We start from the raw sequence: 23,351 nt of genomic DNA on the forward strand, positions 1-23,351 counted from the left end.
TCAAAACAGTCTCCAAAATTCTCCAAGCGGGATTCTGGTGGCCAACAATGTTCAGAGATGCTCACGCTTTCATATCCAGATGCAATGCATGCCAGCGAATGGGCAGTATCAGCAAAAGGAATGAGATGCCCCAGAACTACATATTGGAAGTTGAGGTGTTCGATTGCTGGGGGATAGATTTTATGGGACCTTTCCCACCTTCTCACAAAAACGAGTACATCCTGGTTGCAGTCGACTATGTCTCCAAGTGGGTAGAAGCAATTGCTAGTCCGACCAACGACGCACGAGTTGTAACCAAGATGTTCACCTCCATCATCTTTCCAAGATTTGGAGTACCTAGAGTGGTTATCAGCGATGGTGGAACTCACTTCATCAACAGAGTGTTCCAAGGATTACTGATCAAGAACGGCGTGAAACACAAGGTTGCAACCGCCTATCATCCTCAAACGAGTGGCCAAGTGGAAATTTCCAACAGAGAGATCAAGAACATTCTGCAGAAAACAGTCAATACCACGCGTAAGGACTGGTCCATCAAGCTTGACGACGCTCTCTGGGCCTACAGAACAGCCTATAAGACCCCATTAGGGACCACTCCCTATCATCTGGTCTATGGCAAGGCATGTCACCTACCTGTGGAGCTAGAGTATAAGGCAGCTTGGGCTGTTAAGCTGCTTAACTTCGATATCAAACCTGCTAAGGAGAGGCGAACAATTCAGATCCATGAGTTGGAAGAGATTAGGCATCTGGCCTATGAGAGCTCCAAAATCTACAAAGAAAAAACCAAGGCATTCCATGACAAACGGAATCATCAGCAGAAGCTTTGCTCCGAATGATCAGGTCTTACTATTCAACTCAAGGATTAAGCTGTTCCCTGGAAAGCTAAAATCCAGATGGTCAGGACCTTTCACCATCAAGGAGGTTCGCCCCTATGGAGCTGTCGTGTTGCTGGACACAAGAGGAGGAGAATTTGTTGTTAATGGGCAGCGCCTCAAGCCTTACCTTGCTGATACAACAATCGCTGAAGGTGTAGAAATACCCTTAAGTGATCCCCTTCAAGCCTAATCGGCTCACAAAAGTCAAGCTAGTGACTGAAAAGAAGCGCTTGGTGGGAGGCAACTCACTGGTGAGTGTAAATATTTCTTTTATTTCTAAAAAAAAAAACTAACTTGCAGGAAGAAAATCGAGCACTTCTCAGCAGAACACTCCGGCGTTTGTTCCACTGATTGTTCCCAGGTAAGTGCTCGAACAAAAAAAAAAAAAAAAGAGGAAAAGGGAAATGGCCTATTTAAGGTCCACTAACTTTACCACCCCCCTTATATCTAGAGCCGCAAACCAACCTCAACGAACCCTAAATCGAAAACTCTCATTTCATATTCTTCTTCATCGATTTTGCTCTAATCTCTTGGATCCTCTAGAGATCGGTTTGGTTTTGCAGGAACAACAATCCAATCAAGGTAACCGCTCAGATCCCCTTCCCCTTCGCGCATCCAAAACGCGGTTTGGAAGTGTCTCCTTGAATCCTCCTTACCTATTGCTTAGCGATTGCTTCTTAGATTGTAGCTATATCTTTTGCGTTCTTGAGTAATTGCGATTGTGTTGGGAATTGATGGAAGTTGTAGGTTGTTAGAAATTGATGGACTTGGGCAAAATTGAGAGATTGGAATGTCCCATCGTTTCTGAACAACCGTTGAGCATGGCTAATTTGGAAATTGACTTTGTTTTGCAGATGCCTCCAAGAACAAGGAACCCTAAAGCACTCAAGGCCTCTCGCGGAGCAGCCACGCCTTCTCACTCCGCGAACGTCCCTTCCTCCTACCCATGGCCGAACAAGGCTGAGGGTCAACCGATCAACATCAATGACCCACTACTCCTTGACTACAATTGTGAGGGGTGGGACAAGGAGTCCGCAGCAAGATACAACAGGCTTCTCGCAGCAGAGATCCTGCCCACACGATTTGCTCACGCGGAGACCTTAGCTGCTCTTGGTCTCGAGTCTGATGTGTTCGAGACGCTCGATGTCATGGGCCTCGCTCCTCTCTGCTACCAAGCCCAAGTTCTCTATCCAGATTTGGTTCGGCAATTGCTCGCAACAGCTCAGATTACTTACCAGAACCCAACTGCGCCAACATACGAGAACTGCTACTTCTCCTTCATGGCTGACGGCAAGTTCTGCTCCATCTCTCTCCACGATCTAAACGAACTACTCGAGATCGCAGACACGCCAAGAGAGGTCTCAGTTGACAAAAAGTTCGCGCCAGCAAACGCCTTTTGGGATCTCATTGCGACAGGGAAGTTCACTTCTCGCAAGGCTTATCAGTCACAAATCCGAAACCCCACTCTGCGTATCATTGCCAAGATCGTCTCGAACATCCTATTCGCAAAGGAACACACCTCCAAGGTCACAAACGGAGAGCTGCAGGTTCTATACACCGGCCTCGAGGATGAGATCCGTAGAGACAGAGTCATACCGATACAGACTGTGAAAACAAACCCTGGATTCCTTCTCATCACGATGCTCTCTGAGCGCAAGGATTCCATGGTCCGAACGGAAGACAAGAAAGATCGCTGCGGCAGTGTTCTCACACCCTTGTTCAAACGCTTCAACATCGACCTGGATTCCTACACGGTTGTTCCTGAGCTTGAGTACATTGACACCGCCTATTTGATCACGTGCCACATCCTGCGCGACGAAAGCACATATAAGTTCACAGACAAGGACGGGATCACTCTCTACTGCAAGCTCCCTCTTCCAGGGTTAACAGATTTCACAACCTTGGATAACATAGTGTTCTTGCCAAACGCAGAACACTTGTGCGTCGACCCCCGAGCGCCAATTCCAGATGAGAATGCGGCAGGGGATGATGTGGAGGACATAACTCCACCTGCTGATGGTGCTTACGACCTAGAGGACCTCACGGATGTTACAGATGACCACGCCTACAGACGTTGGATGGTGGACTCCCAGAAGAAAAACAACAGCCTCATGAAGAGGATCCTCAGAGCACTCACTGGAGGCTGCATCAGAAGTCAGGATGAGCAGACGACGCAAGGAACAAGGCGCCCAGGCAAAGAACCAGCGGGCACTTCAGCTAGAGAAGAGAGACTTCCGAGGAACCGGAGAACAGCCGGCCACTCCAGCAGCGGCGATTCAGACTGAGTCCAAACGGACTATTCCTATTCCCTTGTTTTATCCATCTGAACTATTTATTTCCCTGCTATTTGTTTTTGGTTTGGTGTGTTTTAGCCTTCTCCGATTTATTTTCACAACCAGGGATGGTGTGAAGTAAGTCTGGGGGAGAAACTCTGTACGATTTCCATGTTTTTATTGAGTCAGTCCCTAGGATCGAGTCAGTCCAGTCAAACTTATTGTGGTAATCAGGACCTTATTTTGTGATGATTTCTTAACCACCTCGTGCTTTAACCTTCTTATTCAGTGACCTTAGCAGTGATGAAAGACCCACACATGGACCTGGAACACCCTGACTTATCTCATTTGACACTCCAGAAGTTCTCCACCGATCAGGTTACACTGGGTAGACTCAACTCCACTATATCTGAACCTAATCTGGACTTTAATTCTTCTTGTTATGGGTACTAGATCAGGGAAACGAGACCTATACTCAGGACTTCTTATCCTTTTTATCCATCTTGCTGTTCCTGAGTAGCTAGCTCATCTTTAGCTAGTTCCCACCTTGTACCTTAGCCTTCGTTCCAACTTCAGGCATTTGTTTCTCAGTGTTATATGTGCAGATATGTGCAAAAAGGTTGGAGAGGAAAGGATCAACGCAGCCTTTACTCGTTACTGCTGCAGAAATTCAATCAGAAAGGAGAACAAGCAGATCAAGGGACCAACTGCTCCATGACCAATGGATCGTGCAAGTATAGCAGAATGATGCGAATCAGATCCACCAGTGGCCTTCTCAAAATCACATGCTACCTCCTTCTTCGTCACCTCATCTCTACTTTCATGCCGTTTGAAAAAAAAAAAAAAAAAAAAAAAAAATTAATTACCTTTCGTTTTTGGCATTTGACGATGGAGAAGGAGATGAGTTCGAGGGAACATGAGCCACTGGGAAAGCCAAGAAGGAGTTCAGGCTAATTTTCGGAGAACATAGAAGGGGGCAAGCAGAGCAGTCTGATGACTGTTCCAGAACAGAAAGCAACCGTTCGAAAGAGAGCGAAAACGAGTAGAGGCTGTGGACATCAATGGATCCGTTCTCTTTTGCCATTTTGTGCGATATCCTGCATCCTCTAAGAAATCGGTAACCCCTAAACACTCTCAACTCCACCATTAAAAAGCTTGTTCCATACCTAGACCGTCCACCCTGAGTAGCGCCCATGACAAGAAGCTCACGAAAATTCTAATTGAACAAATGGAGTTTGGTCTCGAAAGTGTCGCTTTTTCAGGTCAAGATGTAGAGTAAGGAGCCGATCTGTGAACAGCGATCAGGGGTTTCCAGTAAGTGTGTGTGGTTCTAATCTACTGCTTGTATGGTTCAGAGATTTGTGGTAAGAGTATGGTTGCTGAGAATAAGCGAGTTCCCACACTTTCAAACTTTTCTCCTGTTCTTGATACTTGCCTTGTTCGAGGACAAACAAGGATCTAAGTCTGGGGGAATTGATATATGGTGTTTTTCACATCATTGTATAGGTGTTTTTGTATTGATTCGAGTCCATAATCCGAGTCGGTCTAGTCCTTTTTGATCTTTTACAGGTCTGGAGTTGGTAGAAGAATGAAGAGAGCATGCTTGAAGAGAAGCTGTCCTTTTGGAGCATTTTGCGGAGAACACTCAAGACGAACAGTCCCGAGACTGTTCTCTAGCAGAACAAGCAGACGGAGTGATCCCGAGGTTGTTCCCGACAAATAAGGAAGCTTCTATTTTCGGGAATTAAGGCCTTGTTGCCCTAATTTCTTTTCTACCTATTGGCGCCTCCATATAAAGACGCCATCTATCCTATTTTATTTCTTACGCTAGTTTTTACAAGAGAACTATTAGCTTTTGCGATCTGCAACTTGTAAGGGAGAAGAATCCATTCTCTCATAGAGAAGACCTTCTGAACCCTTGTTTACTACTCTATTTATTATGCAATTTCATTCAGTAGCTATGTGTTTGATTGCTTGCATCATGATTGAGTAGTGATCCAGCTCGCCTAGGGTTTTTAGGGTGTTGAAATATGAGCTAAACATAGATAAGCTATTCTTGATTATTCTTCATCCATACTATTCTTAAAGCTTCCATTAATCTGATCACTTGATGTTAGATCCTAAGTTTATCGCCTAGCTAACCGCTTAGGAGGTAGCTTGACATGTATTGAATGAGCTTAGTATCCTTAATCAGCGAAAGTAGATATTAGGGTAGTAAGTGAACTGATCGGACCTGACCTCTAAGGCTTGCAGTCGTTTCTCATCTCAACGACAGTTAGATGATGGGACCGACCAGCAAAGAGATCACCACCACGACAGTGGGGTGTTCCAGCTGAGTGATCCGAGTTCTAGAAAGCACTGCACCGCGCTTGAATAATTGTTTGGCTCTCGCTCAACATCCAATGAAATACCCTAGGCTAGCTTCTTGTTAAATTGAATCAATCTCTAGTTTACTTGTTTTCCGCGTCACCAATTGAATTGAAAACCATTTTCTTCTTAGCTTGATATTGAGATTTATAAGAGTAAAGTGTAGACTGGTCCTCTGGATTGAATCTAAAGTACTATAATCACAACTGTTAACTTGGCAGTAGCAAAGATTCATATTTAGTGTATCAACTTGTAATAAAGATTTATACTTTTCAATGAAAAAAATCAATTTTTTTATGAATGCTTAAATTATATTAAGAAAAAATAATAATTAAGAATAGTTAAAAAAATTATTTGAACTTGGACTCAATGGTCCAAAGGAAAAATAATGTGAGAATTGGATCTGATTTGTTAATCGATCCAAATGACCCAAGAGAGATCTGATGTGGGCTGGATCCGAAAAAAATGACCCAATATAGATGTGTTATTAATATTATTTGATTGCCTATAATGAAACATGCAATGTTAGTAAAGAAAATGGTGAATTAAAGTAAAAAAGACAATATGATAATGCTTTAATAATATAGATATTAAATGTACCTTTAGTGAAAAATACTCCAACACAATTGCTAAAAGCAAGTTTGAAGGAGTGAAATATAACACAATTGCTAAAAGTTGTATAAAAACATGACTCTAAATTAATAGATACTATAGATTTGAAAATTAAAGTGATTGCATATAATATATTTGTTTCTCCAACAAACAAAAAAGGCAGGAAATGTGCTTGTGGTGAGGCGTTAATCATGAGCTAATCCAACATGACCGCATTATAAATGCATGCATTGCAATTGCAATTGCATGCCCCCTGGAAAGAAAGAAAAAAGAAAAAAAGAGAAGTGGCAGAAGCGTAAATAATAGGTACAAGAGTCAAATGACAGTTTGACCGCGATGACGAGAATTTGAAGAAGCAAAGAAATCGCCTTTAAGTGGCAGAAAGCGTAATAATCCAATAATGAAAAGAGCCTTTGTGGAAGACCCATTTTCCACCCAAACAAAAAAAGAAAAAAAAGAAAAAAATAAGATTCTCTCTCTCTCTCTCTCTCTTATTCGTCTTCTCAAAATTGAAGAAAACAAAAATTTCTCTGCTCATAATTGGTCTCTCCTCTCCCCCACACATAAGTCCAAAACCAAATCACTTTTCTTTTTTTTTTTGCTTCAAACTCTCTCCCTCGCTTCGCTTTTCAATTTCGTAATTTCGTCATCGTTGAACCACAGAGAGAGAGAGAGATATTTTCTTCTCATCTCCGGAGCTTCGAATACTAGGTTAGAAATGATTTGGTAGCTTCGATTTCTCCGCGATTGTTTTATTTGATTCTTCCACTGGATTTTAGTTCAAGGTTTTGATTACATATATAGTAGAATGATGGAACTGATCATCAACATATTTTTCTATGTCGATGATGATGCTTTTTTGTCATTGTTCCCTTGATTTCTTCTTTTTCAAACTGTTGATGACGTTGAGGTTTTGATCATTTCACATCTGATTATTTGCAGTCTTCATCCATTATTCGTTAATCTGATTTTATTCAATAAAGTAGTGATAGAGAGTTTATAAGAGGTAAAATCAAGGCCGTTGTTAGAGATGATTAAATAGTGTTAGATGTTAGTAGATATTTGTCATTAAGCTTCCCATCAATGATCAGCTTTTTCTCTTTTCCATACAGGCCAAAACTCCTTTGAATCGATTCTGGGGAGCGAGCTCAAAGGAAGTTTTGGGATAAAAGGGTAAGAGAGTCTAGAAACTCCTCCCTGTATTTTTACCCTTTTTACCAGTACTAATTTTTCTCTACTATGCTAAATTTAGATTAGATCGGATCGAGATCGGTTTAGTTGAAACTTTATTACTATTATTTATGTCATTTGGTTAGAGTAACATAAGAACAAAAAGTAACAACTCACATTTTCTGAATATGATAGCTATCTCGTTTCTAGAGGTATGTGCGTTTTCCAAACTTTTGCTTAGCTGGCTCCACATGACATTTCTTGTTTCACCAAATACCATGCGTTACCAACTTAGACCTGGTAAAAGGGATTAGAGTTAAATCAAACTTGTTTTATTCTTCTTCATTTGCATTTACATTTACATTTTTTTTTGTATCTTATTAACACTATCACTTGGTAAGAAATACACAATGATGCAGGGCTTTTGGATCTTATGAGATCTACCGATGTTCTTTGCGGGTCCCTCTAATTACATTATTGTCTGTATACCTTGTCTGTGTTCTATTATTATTATATTATCGCTCTGCTGAAAACCAAGATGCGAACCTATGATCTGAAAGCCAAATTTATTATTAGTTTAGTAATGTGTTAGTTAGTAGTAGTATAGTACTACTAGTATTATATATTAACGAGTATGAATGTGAAATGGATGGTACCTCTTTTTCTAATTAAATAATCAATAATGCCATTTATTTTGAACGTAAGTTAGTGTTGCTGTTGCACAAAAAAAAAGTTAGTGTTGCTAGTCATAACGTTTCTTCTGATATGTTTCTCTTGTGTTTTGTCCAAAGACAGATCGTGTTTGATGGAGTTTCACAGATGAAAGAATATTGGGTTCTCAAAACCTCTTGTTGTTGAGTTGCCTCGATAAATGATATTTGGTTAGTAAATCCAGAAGAAAAGAAGATATGAGAAAGCATCGGTTTAGAGAGACCTTGAAGTCTTTCTTTGAGCCTCATTTTGATCATGAGAAAGGCGAAATGCTCAAAGGAACAAAATCTGGTAATTTTCCTACAATACTAAGTTTTTTTTGTTTCACATGTCCAATGAAAACCGTAGCTCTTGTTTTAGTAAAAATTAAAAATATTCTCATCATCTAATGCAGAAATGGATGAAAAGGTGAAGAAAATCTTGGGAATGGTTGAGAGTGGAGACATAGATGAAGATAAATCTAAAAGACAAGTGGTTTCAGAGTTAGTGAATGAATTCTACATCGCGTACCAGACTCTATATCGCAAGTACGATGATCTAACAGGAGAGATTAAGAAAAAGGTACACGGGAAAGGAGAAAGCTCTTCATCGTCGAGCTCAGACTCGGATTCTGACGATTCTTCGAAGAAGAAGACCAAGAGAAACGGAAAAGTAGAGAAAGATGTAGTAGAGTCTGTAACAGATGGACAAACCGAAGCTGCTAATCTTGAAATTGCTGATCTGAAAAAGAAGTTGACAAAGAGTGTTGAAGAAAAAGAAGCAGTAGATTCTGAGCTTGAAGCAGCTTTGGTGAAGTTAAAAGAATCAGAAGAGATCATCAGAAATTTGAAACTTGAAACTGAGAAGTTAGAGGGCGAAAAGACAACAGCTCTGAGTGATAGCAGAGAACTACATCAGAAACTGGATGTTGCGGGAAAAACAGAAACTGATCTGAGCCAGACGTTAGAAGATGTGAAAAAGGAAAGAGATCAACTGCAAACTGAGATAGACAATGGTATCCAAAGATTTCAAGAAGCTGAAAAGATTGCAGAAGACTGGAAAACAACAAGTGGTCAGCTCAAAGATGAAGTTGCTAATTTCAAGCAGCAGGTAGAAGCATCAGAAAAGCGAGTTTTGGAGATTTCAGGTGAGATCCAACAGGCACAGAACACCATACAAGAACTCACTTCCGAACTGGGAGAGATGAAAGAAAAATACAAGGAAAAGGAGAGTGAACATTTTAGTTTGGTGGAGTTACATGAAACCCATGAGAAAGAATCATCGAGCCAAGTGAAAGAGTTAGAAGCACGAGTAGAATCATCAGAGAAAATGATTGGAGATTTGAACCAAAACCTGAATAATGCAGAGGAAGAGAAGAAACTGCTCTCCCAGAGAGTCTCGGAAATCTCTCACGAGATTCAAGAGGCGCAGAACACCATAAAAGAACTCATGTCTGAGTCTGAACAGTTGAAAGAGAGCCACAGTGTGAAAGACAGAGAAATTTTCGGTTTGAGGGACATCCATGAGACTCATCAGAGAGAATCATCCACTCGCACGAGTGAGTTAGAAGCTCAGCTGAAATCATCGGAACAGCGGGTCTCAGAATTGAGTGCGAGTCTGAATGTTGCAGAGGAAGAAAAGAAGTCCATGTCCTCGAAAAATGTGGAAACTACGGACGAGCTCAAGCAGGCGCAGAACAAGGTACAAGAACTAATGGCTGAATTGGCAGAATCGAAAGATATACACATACAAAAAGAGAGTGAGCTTTCTGCTTTGGTGGAGGTACACGAGGCACATAAGAGAGATTCATCAAGTCGAGTGAAAGAATTAGAAACTCTGGTGGAATCAGCAGAGCAACGAGTTCAAGATTTGAGCCAGAGCCTGAACAATGCTGAGGAAGAGAAGAAGCTGTTATCTCAGCGAATTTCAGATATGTCGAATGAGATCAAGCAGGCGCAGAACACCATACAAGAACTCATGTCTGAGTCTGGACAGTTAAAAGAGAGCCACACTGAGAAAGACAAGGAACTTCTCGGTTTGAGGGATATCCATGAGACTCATCAGAGAGAATCATCCACTCAACTAAGAGATTTAGAAGCGCAACTGAAGTCATCTGAACAAAGGGTTTCTGATCTGAATGAAAGTCTGAAGATTGCAGAGGAAGAAAACAAATCCATGTCCACTAAAATCTCAGATACTTCAGGGGAGCTCGAAAGAGTACAGATCACGTTACAGGAACTCACAGTTGAGTCAAGCAAACTGAAAGAGAAGCTTGCTGAGAGAGAAGCAGAACTTTCAAATCTGACAGAGAAGGAAAGCAAATCACAGTTGCAGATAAAAGAACTAGATGCAACAGTAGCCACCCTCGAGTTGGAGCTACAGTCAGTTCGTACCCGTACAGTAGATCTTGAGACAGAAATTTCAGGCAAGACCACTGAAGTTGAGAAACTGGAAGCGCAAAATAGAGAAATGGTTGCTAGAATCTCGGAACTTGAGAAGACAATGGATGAGAGAGGAACTGAACTCTCTGCTTTAACCCAAAAACTTGAGGATAAGGAGAAGCAAGCATCGTCCACAGTTGAGAGTTTGACAGCTGAGATCGATGGCCTAAGAGCAGGACTAGAGTCACTGTCTGCTCAAAAAGAAGAGTTAGAGAAGCTAATGGAGAGCAAAGGCGATGAAGCTTCAATGCAGATTAAGGGTTTGGAGGATGAGATCAATGGTCTGGGCCAGAAAGTGATCTCACTTGAAAGCCAGAAAGCAGAACTAGAGATCCAACTTGAGAAGAAGTCCGAGGAGATCTCTGAATATATGAGTCAGATTACAAATCTAAGAGAGGAGATAACAAGCAAGGTCAAAGATCATGACAATATTCTAGAAGAAAGAAAATGTTTAACTGAGAAAATCAAGGGTCTTGAAGTTGAGATAGAGACTCTACAGACACAGAGAAGTGAGCTTGACGAGGAGCTAAGAACTAAAACAGAAGAGATCCTTCAAATGCAGGATAAGATAAACAAAGCCTCTGCTGATACAGTGGCCTTAACAGCACAGATCAACAGTCTGCAGCATGAACTTGATTCTCTGCAGGTGAAGAAGAGTGAAGTCGAATCAGAGCTTGATAGAGAGAAGCAAGAGAAATCAGATTTGTCTAATCAGATCATCGATGTCAAAAAAGCATTGATAGAGCAAGAAGCTGCTTACAATACCTTGGGAGAGGAACACAGACAGATCAAAGAAATGTTAAAAGAACGTGAGGAAGCACTTAATAAGCTAACAGAGGATCACAAAGAAGCACAAAGGTTACTGGAGGAGACAGGTAATGAAGTATCATCCAGAGATTCTGCAATCGCAGGTCATGAAGAGACAATGGAGAGTTTACGTAACGAGCTGGAAATGAAAGGAGAAGAGATAGAAACTCTGATGGAGAAGATCAGTAACATCGAGGTTAAGCTACGTTTATCGAACCAGAAACTGAGGGTAACCGAACAGGTGCTAACAGAGAAAGAGGAAGCGTTCAGGAGAGAAGAAGCTAAACACTTGGAGGAACAAGCAGTGCTTGAGAAAAGCCTCAAGGTGACTCATGAGGCTTATCAAGGTATGATGAAAGAGATAGCAGAGAAAGCGAACACAACACTAGATGGGTTTCAGTCAATGTCGGGAAAATTCACGGAGAAGCAGGGGAAGTACGAGAAAACGGTAATGGAGGCTTCTAAATTGCTGTGGACTGCTACGAATTGGGTGATAGAGAGGAATCACGAGAAGGAGAAGATGAAGAAAGAGATGGAGAGGAAAGTAGAGGAAATAAAGAAGCTTGGAGAGAAAGTAAGAGAAGATGAAAAAGAGAAGGAGAGGAAAGAGGAGGAAATAAAGAAGCTTGGAGAGAAAGTAAGAGAAGATGAAAAGGAGAAGGAGAGGAAAGAAGAGGAAATAAAGAAGCTTGGAGAAAAAGTAAGAGAGGATGAAAAGGAGAAGGAGAAAAAAGAAGAGGAGATAAAGAAGCTTGGAGAAAAATTAAGGGAAGATGAAAAGGAGAAGGAGAGGATGAAGGAGACTTTGGTTGGACTTGGAGAAGAGAAAAGAGAAGCAATAAGGCAATTATGTGTGTGGATCGATCACCACAGAGGTCGCTGTGAATATCTTGAAGAGGTTTTGTCTAAGACTGTTGTGGGTCGAGGGCAAAGACCGTCGCAGCGAGCCTAAGAGCTAGCGCCATCATCGGAGACAGTATGGTACGTTGTTGTTTTTCTTTCTCACCTCACATGAATGCAAACAATGTATTATATGGTTCTTAGGTTTTGTGTTTTGGTCATTCAGGAAGAAGCTGGACTTCCGGAAAACTCCTGGCTGAGAGGATATTTTTGGTCAACTACTTTTGTGTCTGTTGTGTTAGGTGTGATTGTATTGCATTATTCATCTCCCCTGTATTTTGTTTTTGCTGTTGTTTTAAAGTCAAATTGGGTTATATCGTGGGCAAAGTTTGGTGGTGGGATTAAATGGGAATAATGGGCATCCTGCAAATGAATTTGATATTATATTTTTGGAGGGTGTGATTGTACAGAACAATTAATCAATGTTGTCGGTATAGTGTTTTTGAGTCTTTGGTATTTGTTAAATACAATTGATTTTTGTTCTTTGTAAAAATAATGGGTATACGACTGGAAGCATCAGAACGCATCGACGAAGGAGGCACAGGGTGGAGATATTTAATGAGATTGAGGATCACATAGAGCGCATGAAGGAGAGAGGACTGGTGGAACGTGATGATATTAAGTTGTAGAGAGGAGATAAATACAAATCAACTTTCAGCTCTAAGGAAATTTGGAAACTGAAAAGAGTGCCTCGAGCAAAGGTGAATTGGAGCAATGGGATCTGATTTGCTTTTAATACACTTAAATACTCTTACATAGCTTGGCTTGCAATCCTCAATAGACTTGCAACAGGAGACATGATTCAACAATGGAACACTCAACACACCAGCTTTTGTGTGTTCTGCAATGATCCGATGGAGTGAAGAGCTCATCTTTTCTTTGTATGCAAATTTTCAGAGGAGGTTTGGAAATGTTTAACCCAGAAGCTGTTAGCTATGCGCTATACCTGCCAATGGGACCAAGTTATACCACTGCTGCTTGATCAAAACAGAGACAAAACAGAGCTTTTTATTGTGAGATATGTGCTCTAATCAACTTTGTATGTTATATGGAGGGAATGCAATCAACGTAAGCATGGAGAAGGACCAATGGCACCAGGATATGTAATAAAAATGGTGGACAAGAACGTTTGGAACAGGCTCTCTTCCATTCGTGATAAGGTGCACACGGGTGGTTTATCCCTTTGATTTGGAACAAGATAGCTCCTGAAGCTTAAGCCTGATTTTATAAAAATTTATATACCACTATAACACAAAGTGCAAAACAGCTTTTTTGTTTGAATTAATTTAACATTCTTTCAAAAAAAATAATAATAATAATAATACACATCACTTTGAATCATATGAATCATTTCTTGATCTCCAAGTTATGATCTCTTTAAATGATATGTACTTGGTGGAACTATGATTTCAAAATGTTATGTACTTGGTAGAACAAATGTTATATCATATGAAAGGGGTACAGTTGAGCATAAACAAGTTTTGGTACTTAAAGAAAGATCTAGATCTGTAATTTGTAAATTCTCATATGTTAGATCATTGCTTACAGATATTTTTGGTGTGATTAATAGTTGACAGTTATAAAATAAAGAAATAGGGAAGAAACTGAAGTGATAAATAAAGGTTCCTATTGGTGATATCTATTCTATTAAAACAGCAGTGTGACCCATTGATATAGGTTCAGTCCAACAATATTCCTTCAAAACCTACTTAAAAAAAATAACCAACTCTTTTATAACTACATCTAAATATACATATATCTTCCTCTCACGTAGTCTCTTCTTTTTTTGCTATATTCTAGGAGCCTCCATAACTTCCTTTTTTCTTTTGACAATAAGAACCCATAACTCTCATCTATGAGAACTTATAATTTATTTATTTCATTTTAAAGTTGTTTTGTTTAATTAACCAATGCAGATTATGTAAAAAAATTATATTTTATTCTCAGTGTAGAGATCTTTGACGGGGGTGATTTGTCGTGACTTCTTTCTACTTAGTCAGCAACGCAGAATATTGAAAAAATTATGTATAGTGTTAGTTTGTGTAAAATCCTATTTATTCTTAATTGTTTGTGTTTTTCCAAATAAATTTAAGAACTATGAAGAAAAAATGATGAACAGCTTTTCACGGGCTCATTTAATAAAATACATTTTACATTGGAAGCAAATGATATAAATCCACTTTGCAAGCCCAGTAAAATTAAAATTATTTTAATTATATAATCAAAAATCCAAACAATAAATGTATAGATGTAATAAAGTAAAAAAAAATGAAAACTTGCAATTTATAGAAATAAAAAGTTTTTAAAATAATAAAATAGGTTTTCAAAACTAAAAAATACGCTTTTTTATTGTAAAAGAATATGGATTGATGTAAAGAATAAACTTGGTTAATAATTACAGAAGAATTTGGCATAATAATTAAATTAAATTTAAAAAACAGTTTAAAAAATTAAAATGTTAAAAATGAAATTAATACACATTCCCTAAGCGTATAAAATTAATATACTTACAATATATATATATATATATATATATATATATATATATATATATATATATATATATATATATATATATATATTTAACAGAAAATATTAAAATTATTTTTTCACATTAAAAAATTGTTCGTTCTTCGGAGCGGATTGGGGCGGATTAGATTTAATATTGGTTTTCGGATATAACATTATAAGAATTATTCGGATATATAGTCAGGTCTAATTGAGTACAAGACTTGATTTTCCGGTCGATTCCAAAATTGGTTTTTTTATATGAATATTTTTTGACTAATTATGTTAGGTAACTATTAAAAAAATATAATATGTTACATGAATAAAGTTTAAAAATAATTTCAGAAATACATATAGCACAGTGTATAGTTATGCAACTTGACATATTTAATACAAGTACCAAAATTTAAATTAAATTAAGTTAAGATTAAACACAAATATGATTAAAAAACATAAATATTATTAATACATAAATATAAAAATTAAATGTTTCAAAAAAAAAATATATATATACCCGCCCTTTGAAGAGCGGGTCAAAATCTAGTTTATTCTATTAAATTATGAACACGACCGGTTGATATATGTTTAGTCCAACTAATTATTCTCATGTTTTATTCTTTCAAAATGAAATATAACTCCTTATTTTATGCAATAATATTCTGGTTTTAATGTTAAAAAACCGTAACTCCTTATTAGCTGTAAAAAAGACGTAATTCTCTATTTCTTTGCGTAATGGACGATTTAATAACCACATGTTACTTCTAAAATCAACATTAATTATATTAAAACTGTTTTTTTTTTTGCTTTTTGACAGTTTTTACACGAGCCTAATAATAATAGTATATATAATTTATATTAAAATATTTGAAAATGATATTTATATTATATTACTCTATTCAAATGCGTTCATATGTATGATTTAAATATGTTTACATTGATATAAAATCATTTCAACCCATATATATATTTAACAGAATATATTTAAAATTATTTTTTCAAACATTTTTCAAAAGATTTGTTCGGTTTGGATTGGATTTGATATTGGTTTTCGGATATAACACTTTAAGAACCGTTCGAGTATATAGGCCAGATCTAATGGAGTATGATCAGGGGCGAAGCTAGACTTCTTTTTGACTGGGTGCAAAATAGTTTTCAAAAATAGGGTTGTGGGATTTGAACCCAAGTTCTTGGAAATCAAAGGGTGCAACTTTACCAACTTGGCTACTGACATCGTGCTTGTCTAATGTAAAATGTCAAATATTTAAAATTTATTGGGTGCATGCACCCATAAAATATTTAAAATTTAAAATATTATGATACTTTGATTTTCGGATCGATTCTGAGTCGGTTTTTTTTTGTACGAATATTCTTGACTAGTTATGTTAGGTAACTATTAAAAAAAAATATAATATGTTGCAAATTTTAGAAATATAGTTTAAAAATAATTTATTAAATGCATATGACACAAGTGTATAGTTATGCAACTTCACATTTTTTCACATATTTAATATAGTTACCAAAAGTTATATTATTATTTTTTAGTCAGAAACAAACAACAGACTTTGCATATTAAATTAAATTAATATTATACACAAATCTGATTACAAAAAATAACGTAAATATAAAAATTAAATTTCTTTAAAAAAGCTCAACTCTTTATCTGTGAAATTTTTAAAATTCTTGACCAATAGCCAAAAGTATAAACTAACAATATAAAGTGGAAAATATGAAAAGTAAAGAAGGAATCCTAATAATTATAAACAAAATAAGTAAAAGAGATAACAATACGGAAACAAATCTTTTATTACATACGTCCCGAATAAAGGGGGAAATGCATATTATGACTTCTTTCCCCACTCGGACAGGTTGTTTTCTATCTTTAAAAAGAACCAACGAAATACATATTCCTGTCTCCTGTGTTAGCAATTAGTATAAACCATCTCACCAGCTAAAATGCACTACCACTTCTACGTTGTTGTTGTTGTTGTTTATCATCATTCACCCCCAAGAATCACTTTCTTTTAAAAATTCCAAAATCCATCATCAATGGCGGATCCTCCAAGATCCGAAGTCTTTCCTTCTTCCCGGCTCGATAACGACGCGGGAGCTCTCTTCGTCCTCCAATCGAAAGGTAATTCACTGGACTGCTTATCCGATTCCTGGAAACTTTTCTCCACAAATTGATTCTTGTAATCTCAGGCGAGTGGTGGCACGCCGGATTTCATCTGACGACGGCGATCGTGGGGCCGACGATATTGACGTTACCATACGCGTTCAGGGGGTTGGGATGGTGGTTAGGGTTTGTGTGCCTGACGACGATGGGACTCGTCACTTTCTACGCTTACTACCTCATGTCCAAGGTTCTTGATCACTGTGAAAAATCCGGCCGCCGTCATATCCGATTCCGGGAACTCGCCGCCGACGTTCTCGGTACAATACAAAATAAATCTTTTTCAGAATTAAATCTCTTTTGCTATTTTTGGGTAAATCCGTATAGGGTGGATCGAGTTTCAGTGTAGATACTTTGACCTTATTCGTCTGTTAGATTTCCTGATCGCACACGTGCTTCCATTTTGACTTTTGGTTGTATTGAAGTGATCCTTACCGGATCTCAATAACCGGTTCTCGGTTTCGTGTAGGAATTAATTTCCTCAGCTTATTGGTTGAGTTCAGAGAGTTCTTAACAATTTGGAACCAAAGAACTTTTGGTTTGAGTTTCCGAGAAAAAACTAATTGGGTTTGGTTTTTAAAGCTGACCCGAAAAATATATTTTTATAGGTTTAGATCAGTGTGCAGTCTCTTTGATTTTGTTTCTGTCTGCTGGAATTTCGACTTGGTTTTGGTTTTGGATAGGAGTTCTTTTGGGTATTGTAGCTGATTGGTTCTGGTATACCGGTAAATTTTAGTTTTTGAACCGGTTATTGTAATGTGGTGCAGGATCAGGATGGATGTTTTATGTAGTGATATTCATTCAAACAGCTATCAACACTGGAATCGGAATTGGCGCCATTCTACTCGCAGGCCAATGCCTTGAAGTAAAAATACAAATTACAATTTTTCTTACTTGCCACTAAAACATGTACGGATCAGATTGTTCCATCAAATGTATTTTTGTTTGTGACACACAGATAATGTATTCGAGCCTTTTCCCACAAGGAACCTTGAAGCTCTACGAGTTCATTGCTATGGTGACAGCCGTGATGGTTGTTCTGTCACAGCTCCCAAGTTTTCACTCTCTTAGACACATTAATTGTGTTTCTCTTCTTCTCAGCTTAGGCTACACCTTCCTCGTTGTTGCCGCTTGTATCAACCTAGGTACGGTCATTTTTATTATTTATTATTATTAGTTTAGCGAAAAACGACAACTAAGGGTAAAGTTAGAGACTAAATATCTTTGTTTTGGTTCTGAAGGCTTGTCTAAACACGCTCCTAAACGTGAGTATTCACTAGAGCCTTCGGACTCAGGGAGAGTATTTAGTGCCTTCACATCCATTTCGATCATTGCTGCTATTTTCGGAAATGGAATTTTGCCTGAAATACAGGTGAAATATGGTGAAAAACAATCATAACATATCATTAGTGAGCTTGAGATTTAATTATGTTGCTCGTATATACAAATGCAGGCAACTCTTGCCCCACCAGCTACAGGGAAGATGTTGAAAGGACTATTGTTGTGTTATAGTGTGATCTTTTTCACGTTCTACTCGGCTGCAATTTCTGGTTATTGGGTATTTGGTAATAATTCAAGCTCTAATATTCTCAAGAACCTAATGCCTGACCAAGGACCGACTCTGGCTCCTATTGTCGTCATTGGCCTAGCGGTCATCTTTGTTCTTCTTCAGCTCTTCGCCATTGGCCTTGTAAGTTTAAAAATAGTCAAGTGATCATATTGAAGGTTACTTGGATAGCAAGATAACACATCTAGCAGTGAGATGAGTGGCTTACGCTTAGAGGGTTTTTTGGTAGGTGTATTCTCAAGTTGCGTATGAGATAATGGAGAAGAAATCGGCGGATACAACAAAAGGGATGTTCTCGAGACGCAACCTGGTGCCGCGTTTGATTCTAAGAACGCTATATATGGCGTTTTGTGGGTTCATGGCAGCGATGCTGCCCTTCTTTGGGGATATAAACGCGGTGGTAGGAGCGATTGGGTTTATCCCACTCGATTTCGTGCTGCCAATGCTTCTGTACAACATGACATACAAGCCTACGAAAAAGAGCTTCACGTATTGGATAAACATGACGATAATGGTTGTGTTCACTTGTGCGGGACTCATGGGAGCTTTCTCATCTGTTAGGAAACTTGTTCTTGATGCTAATAAGTTCAAGTTGTTTAGTAGTGAAGTTGTTGACTAGATGCTTTATCATAGAGCATATTGATGATACATAGACGCACTTTTTGTGTACATGTTTTTTTTTGGGTTAACGTCCTTAAAGAGTTTTTCCGGTGGTTGACCAAAAGAGGTTTGCGGTGATTTTTAGTTGAAAAATATTAAATTTTCTTACGGAAAACACTAATCAATCTCTGAGATTTTTGTGTGTGTTTGGTTTGTGATAATTACTTAGCTTCTGCTCTAAGAGGAAATAAATATCCCAAAAAACAATAGACTAATCTTTCTCAAACCCCCAAGCTAGTAATACTGAGACCATTGACATATTAATAAACCATATAAATATGAATTTAGTTGATTAGTCTAAACCCCCTTAATCCCCTTAATCCATTAGAGACATATCGGAAGAGAAATTTTTTTTAACGTCCGGTTAATTATACTATTATAACGATAAAAAATATTATATTAACGATTATACACTTGACAATTCTACCAATTTATGAAAGTACACGTCTGATTGCGCCACACCGAACCGTCCTATGAAATTCATGTTTGATGATACATCATGCACCATGTTAAAGATCTCTTGTAACATTTTTTTCCGTAATCGGTATAATTTGCATTTGCTAGACCTCCGTATGTAAAAATATTAATGAACCCTTAGTTTAGTGGTTTGACTAAGGGGCTTCCACAATTTTTTTTATTTTTTTCTAAAATTTTAATATTTTATAAGTACAAAAATTAATTATTTACCAAATTTTGAATCTTTTGTTGATCAAAAGAGAAGAGGTTTTTTTAATATTTAATGTTGTAAATGATAAAATCTGAACACAACATTCTAAATTTTTGATTGGCATCGTCAATTTTGTAACATGCATCAATTGTAAGTAATTTTATTTTTCAGTCAAGATTTAGAATTATACCAAGAGAAATTGTTTGAAACACCATAATTTAAAAATCAATTTTGAAAAATACTCTAACATTTCAGTTTACAGTTTAATGATTATTGTTTAAGGTGTAATATTTAGAGACTTTGGTTGAGTTTATAAACTTTTATAAATAATTATTACTGATTTAGAATGTTAGTTTAATATTTTTATCACCTGGTTCAAAAGAAGTGTAATGAAAAAATGGCAAAAGAAGAAGACTAGTTTTCTTTTAACATTCACTACAAGAAAACAGCGGTATTCTGACGGACGTTCCGACGGAAAATGAATTCCTCGGAATATACCGAGGAATTTCCGAGGCAATTCCGAGGAAACACAAAATTTGGCTTCCTCGGAATTTCCTCGGAATATTCCGACGGAATTCCGAGGAAAATTCATCTCGTCGGAATATTCCGACGGAATACCGAGGAAACTAGTATTCCTCGGAAAAAACCGATGAATTCCGAGGAAATATTATAGACGTTAGAGAGCCGTTGGAGAGCCGTTGGGGGATTTTAAAAATTCCGAGGAAATTCCGACGAACTAGCCGTTTGCATCGGAATTCCGTCGGAATTTCCTCGGACTGTCGGCAGGATTTCAACTATAAATACAAGCACCCCTCTTCCTCTTCATTCACTTCATATCTTCATCCTCCCTCTCACTTTCTTTACACACGAATTTGATTCATAAAAAACATGTCTTCTTCAAATTATTTTCGTTCTTGGATCGATCGACCTCATTTGGATCCGAACACGAGATTGCTTACGGAAGAATACCAACAAGGTATAACCGAATTCATGGGGTTAGTTCACCGACAACCGGAAGCAAAAACAGGTATGTTAAGATGTCCTTGCTCTAATTGTAAAAATAAAAAAGTTATTAAACAATGGGATGTTTGGACTCATCTATATTTGAGTGGGTTTACACGAAGTTACAAAATTTGGTATCATCATGGAGAAACTGATTATGAACATGGTAGTACTAGCGAACCTCAGCCAGCGGTTAGATTAGAAGATCCAATTAGAACGGATGTAGATTACGGTGTAGGTACTGAGCAGATGGTAAATGATCATTTTAGAGGGGAAGATTTACCCAATGCCGAAGCTAGGAGATTTTATGATATGTTGGATGCTGGAAAGCAACCATTGTACGAAGGTTGCAGAGATGGTCATTCAGCTTTATCATCTGCTACAAGATTGATGGGCATTAAGACGGATTATAATTTGGCTGAAGACTGTGTGGATGCGATTGCTGATTATGTAAAAGGTATTCTACCCGAAGATAATGTAGCTCCTGGCTCATACTACGAGGTTCAGAAACTCGTAGCTGGTCTTGGTTTATCGTATCAGGTAATAGATGTATGCAGAGACAACTGCATGATTTATTGGAGGGCGGATGAACAGCGGGTTTCATGCAAATTTTGTGGGAAGCCTCGTTATAAAGATACGAGTGGAAGAGTTCCAGTACCATATAAAAGGATGTGGTATTTGCCTTTGACGGAAAGGTTGCAGAGGCTGTATCTGTCTGAACGCACAGCGCAACCAATGAGATGGCATGCGGAGCACTCAACAGTTGGTGAGATCAGACATCCTTCAGATGCAAAAGCGTGGAAGCATTTCCAATCAAAGTATCCCGACTTTGCGTATGAGAGAAGAAATGTCTACCTTGGATTATGTACTGATGGTTTCAGCCCGTTTGGCAAGAGTGGAAGACAGTATTCTCTATGGCCAGTCATTCTTACACCATACAACCTACCCCCAAACTTGTGCTTGCGACGAGAGTTTTTGTTTCTCTCGATTCTCGTTCCCGGACCAGAGCATCCTAAGAGATCACTTGATGTGTTTCTTCAGCCACTAATATATGAGTTGCAACAACTATGGGCTCAAGGTGCTGAAACATACGATGTTTCGTGTAAAGAAAACTTTCAAATGCGGGCAGTACTAATGTGGACAATAAGTGATTTTCCAGCATATGGTATGTTATCTGGATGGACAACGCATGGAAGGCTATCATGTCCATATTGTCAAGATAACACTGATGCTTTCCAACTAAAACACGGAAGGAAAACGTGTTGGTTTGACTGTCACAGGAGATTTCTACCACCAGATCATTCATATCGTAGAAGTAGGAATTTGTTTACGAAGAACAAGAGGGTGTTTGACAGTCCACCTCCGGAAATTCGTGGGAAAGATTTGAAGACACAACTTAGAGATTTTGGTGCAGAAAGGACGCCAGACGTCGGTGGACATGAGCATTTTCCGGTAGATGGTGTTGGAAACCTACATAACTGGCACAAAAAAAGTATTTTTTGGGATCTGCCATACTGGGAGGATCATCTACTAAGGCATAATTTAGATGTCATGCATATCGAGAAGAACTTTTTTGACAATCTCATGAACACGATCCTTAATGTTCAAGGTAAAACAAAGGATAATTTGAAGTCAAGACTCGATTTAGTCGATATATGTGATCGTTCAAAACTTCATGTTGATGAGAGTGGTAGGGCTCCTTTTCCCATATACCGACTTGATGCAGCGGGAAAGGATGCGTTCTTTGATTGGATTTCAAACGATGTGGAATTTCCAGACGGTTACGCATCTAATTTGCGTAACTGTATCGACAGAAAGGAATGAAAGTTTACTGGCTTGAAAAACCATGATTGCCATGTAATGATGCAGCGCCTCCTTCCGTTTGCCTTCAAGGAACTATTACCACGAAATGTTCATGAAGCAATTGCAGGGATAAGTGGTTTCTTCCGCGATTTATGCACAAGATCAGTGACTCTTGAAGGTATTGAAAATTTGAAGACTAACATAGCTGTGATTCAGTGCAACCTTGAGAAGATATTTCCTCCCTCATTTTTTGATGTTATGGAGCATCTTGTTATTCACCTGGTAAGAGAATTGGAACTTGGTGGTCCTGTGCAGTATAGATGGATGTATCTGTATGAGCGGTATATGTTCCATTTGAAGAAGATGGTGAAAAATTAAGTAGGGTGGAAGGGTCTATAGTCGCACAGATGATCAATGAAGAAACTTCAAACTTTGCCGAGTACTACTTTCCAGCAGAAGTTCAGACCAAAAACAGAAGACCTGCTCGGCATGATGATAGAGGCGAACGGGCAACATATCATTGGAAGGTTCCAGACATTTTCACAGACGTTGGACGACTTAGCGGAAAACCAAAGGACCGTCGACTTACTGATCAGGAGCGCAGTCATTTGCAAACATATTTACTCACCAACTGCGAAGATGTTCTTCAATATGAAAGGATTTTCATGGCAGAAAAGCGGTTAGAATATAGATACGCCACAGATGACGAACTAGAAGAAATGAAGCAGAGAGAATTTGGTGGATGGATGTTTACTTATGTGAGTGATGGTTTGGCCAGAGGTGAAACATTTGACGATTGGATACGCGAGATGGTCGTTGGACCAAACTTTGTTGTGAAGTCA

General features: G+C 38.3%; 3 protein-coding genes across 3 annotated transcripts; all 3 read left to right on the plus strand.

The window, feature by feature from the left end:
• The first annotated feature begins 1,347 nt into the window (after nucleotides 1–1,347).
• Nucleotides 1,348–6,459, plus strand: LOC117133722. Its single transcript, XM_033290590.1, has 2 exons — nucleotides 1,348–1,454; nucleotides 1,727–6,459. Exon 2 carries the CDS (start codon nucleotides 1,727–1,729, stop codon nucleotides 3,155–3,157), a length of 1,431 nt encoding a protein of 476 aa, XP_033146481.1. The 5' UTR covers nucleotides 1,348–1,454; the 3' UTR covers nucleotides 3,158–6,459.
• A 1,942-nt stretch (nucleotides 6,460–8,401) lies between these two features.
• LOC103864122 (COP1-interactive protein 1) lies at nucleotides 8,402–12,184 on the plus strand. The gene has a single exon (XM_033289353.1). The coding sequence runs from the start codon at nucleotides 8,402–8,404 to the stop codon at nucleotides 12,182–12,184; it is 3,783 nt and encodes a 1,260-aa protein (XP_033145244.1).
• A 2-nt stretch (nucleotides 12,185–12,186) lies between these two features.
• On the plus strand, nucleotides 12,187–19,147 carry LOC103864123 (probable GABA transporter 2). Its single transcript, XM_009141879.3, has 8 exons — nucleotides 12,187–12,213; nucleotides 12,299–16,771; nucleotides 16,840–17,070; nucleotides 17,578–17,675; nucleotides 17,769–17,955; nucleotides 18,052–18,182; nucleotides 18,264–18,500; nucleotides 18,607–19,147. The coding sequence occupies exons 2-8, from the start codon at nucleotides 16,687–16,689 to the stop codon at nucleotides 18,994–18,996; spliced, it is 1,359 nt and encodes a 452-aa protein (XP_009140127.1). The 5' UTR covers nucleotides 12,187–12,213; nucleotides 12,299–16,686; the 3' UTR covers nucleotides 18,997–19,147.
• The last annotated feature ends 4,204 nt before the right edge of the window (nucleotides 19,148–23,351 follow it).

Source organism: Brassica rapa, chromosome A04, assembly GCF_000309985.2.
Source record: "Brassica rapa cultivar Chiifu-401-42 chromosome A04, CAAS_Brap_v3.01, whole genome shotgun sequence".
In the NCBI taxonomy this organism is placed as follows: domain Eukaryota; kingdom Viridiplantae; phylum Streptophyta; class Magnoliopsida; order Brassicales; family Brassicaceae; genus Brassica; species Brassica rapa.

Bases quoted from the DNA above. Each gene is read 5' to 3' on its own strand.
- LOC117133722 (XM_033290590.1), top strand. From the start codon at position 1,727: ATGCCTCCAAGAACAAGGAACCCTAAAGCACTCAAGGCCTCTCGCGGA.
- LOC103864122 (XM_033289353.1), top strand. From the start codon at position 8,402: ATGGATGAAAAGGTGAAGAAAATCTTGGGAATGGTTGAGAGTGGAGAC.
- LOC103864123 (XM_009141879.3), top strand. From the start codon at position 16,687: ATGGCGGATCCTCCAAGATCCGAAGTCTTTCCTTCTTCCCGGCTCGAT. The intron at 16,772-16,839 runs GTAATTCACTGG...TTGTAATCTCAG, and splicing joins CTTCGTCCTCCAATCGAAAG to GCGAGTGGTGGCACGCCGGA. The intron at 18,501-18,606 runs GTAAGTTTAAAA...GTTTTTTGGTAG, and splicing joins AGCTCTTCGCCATTGGCCTT to GTGTATTCTCAAGTTGCGTA.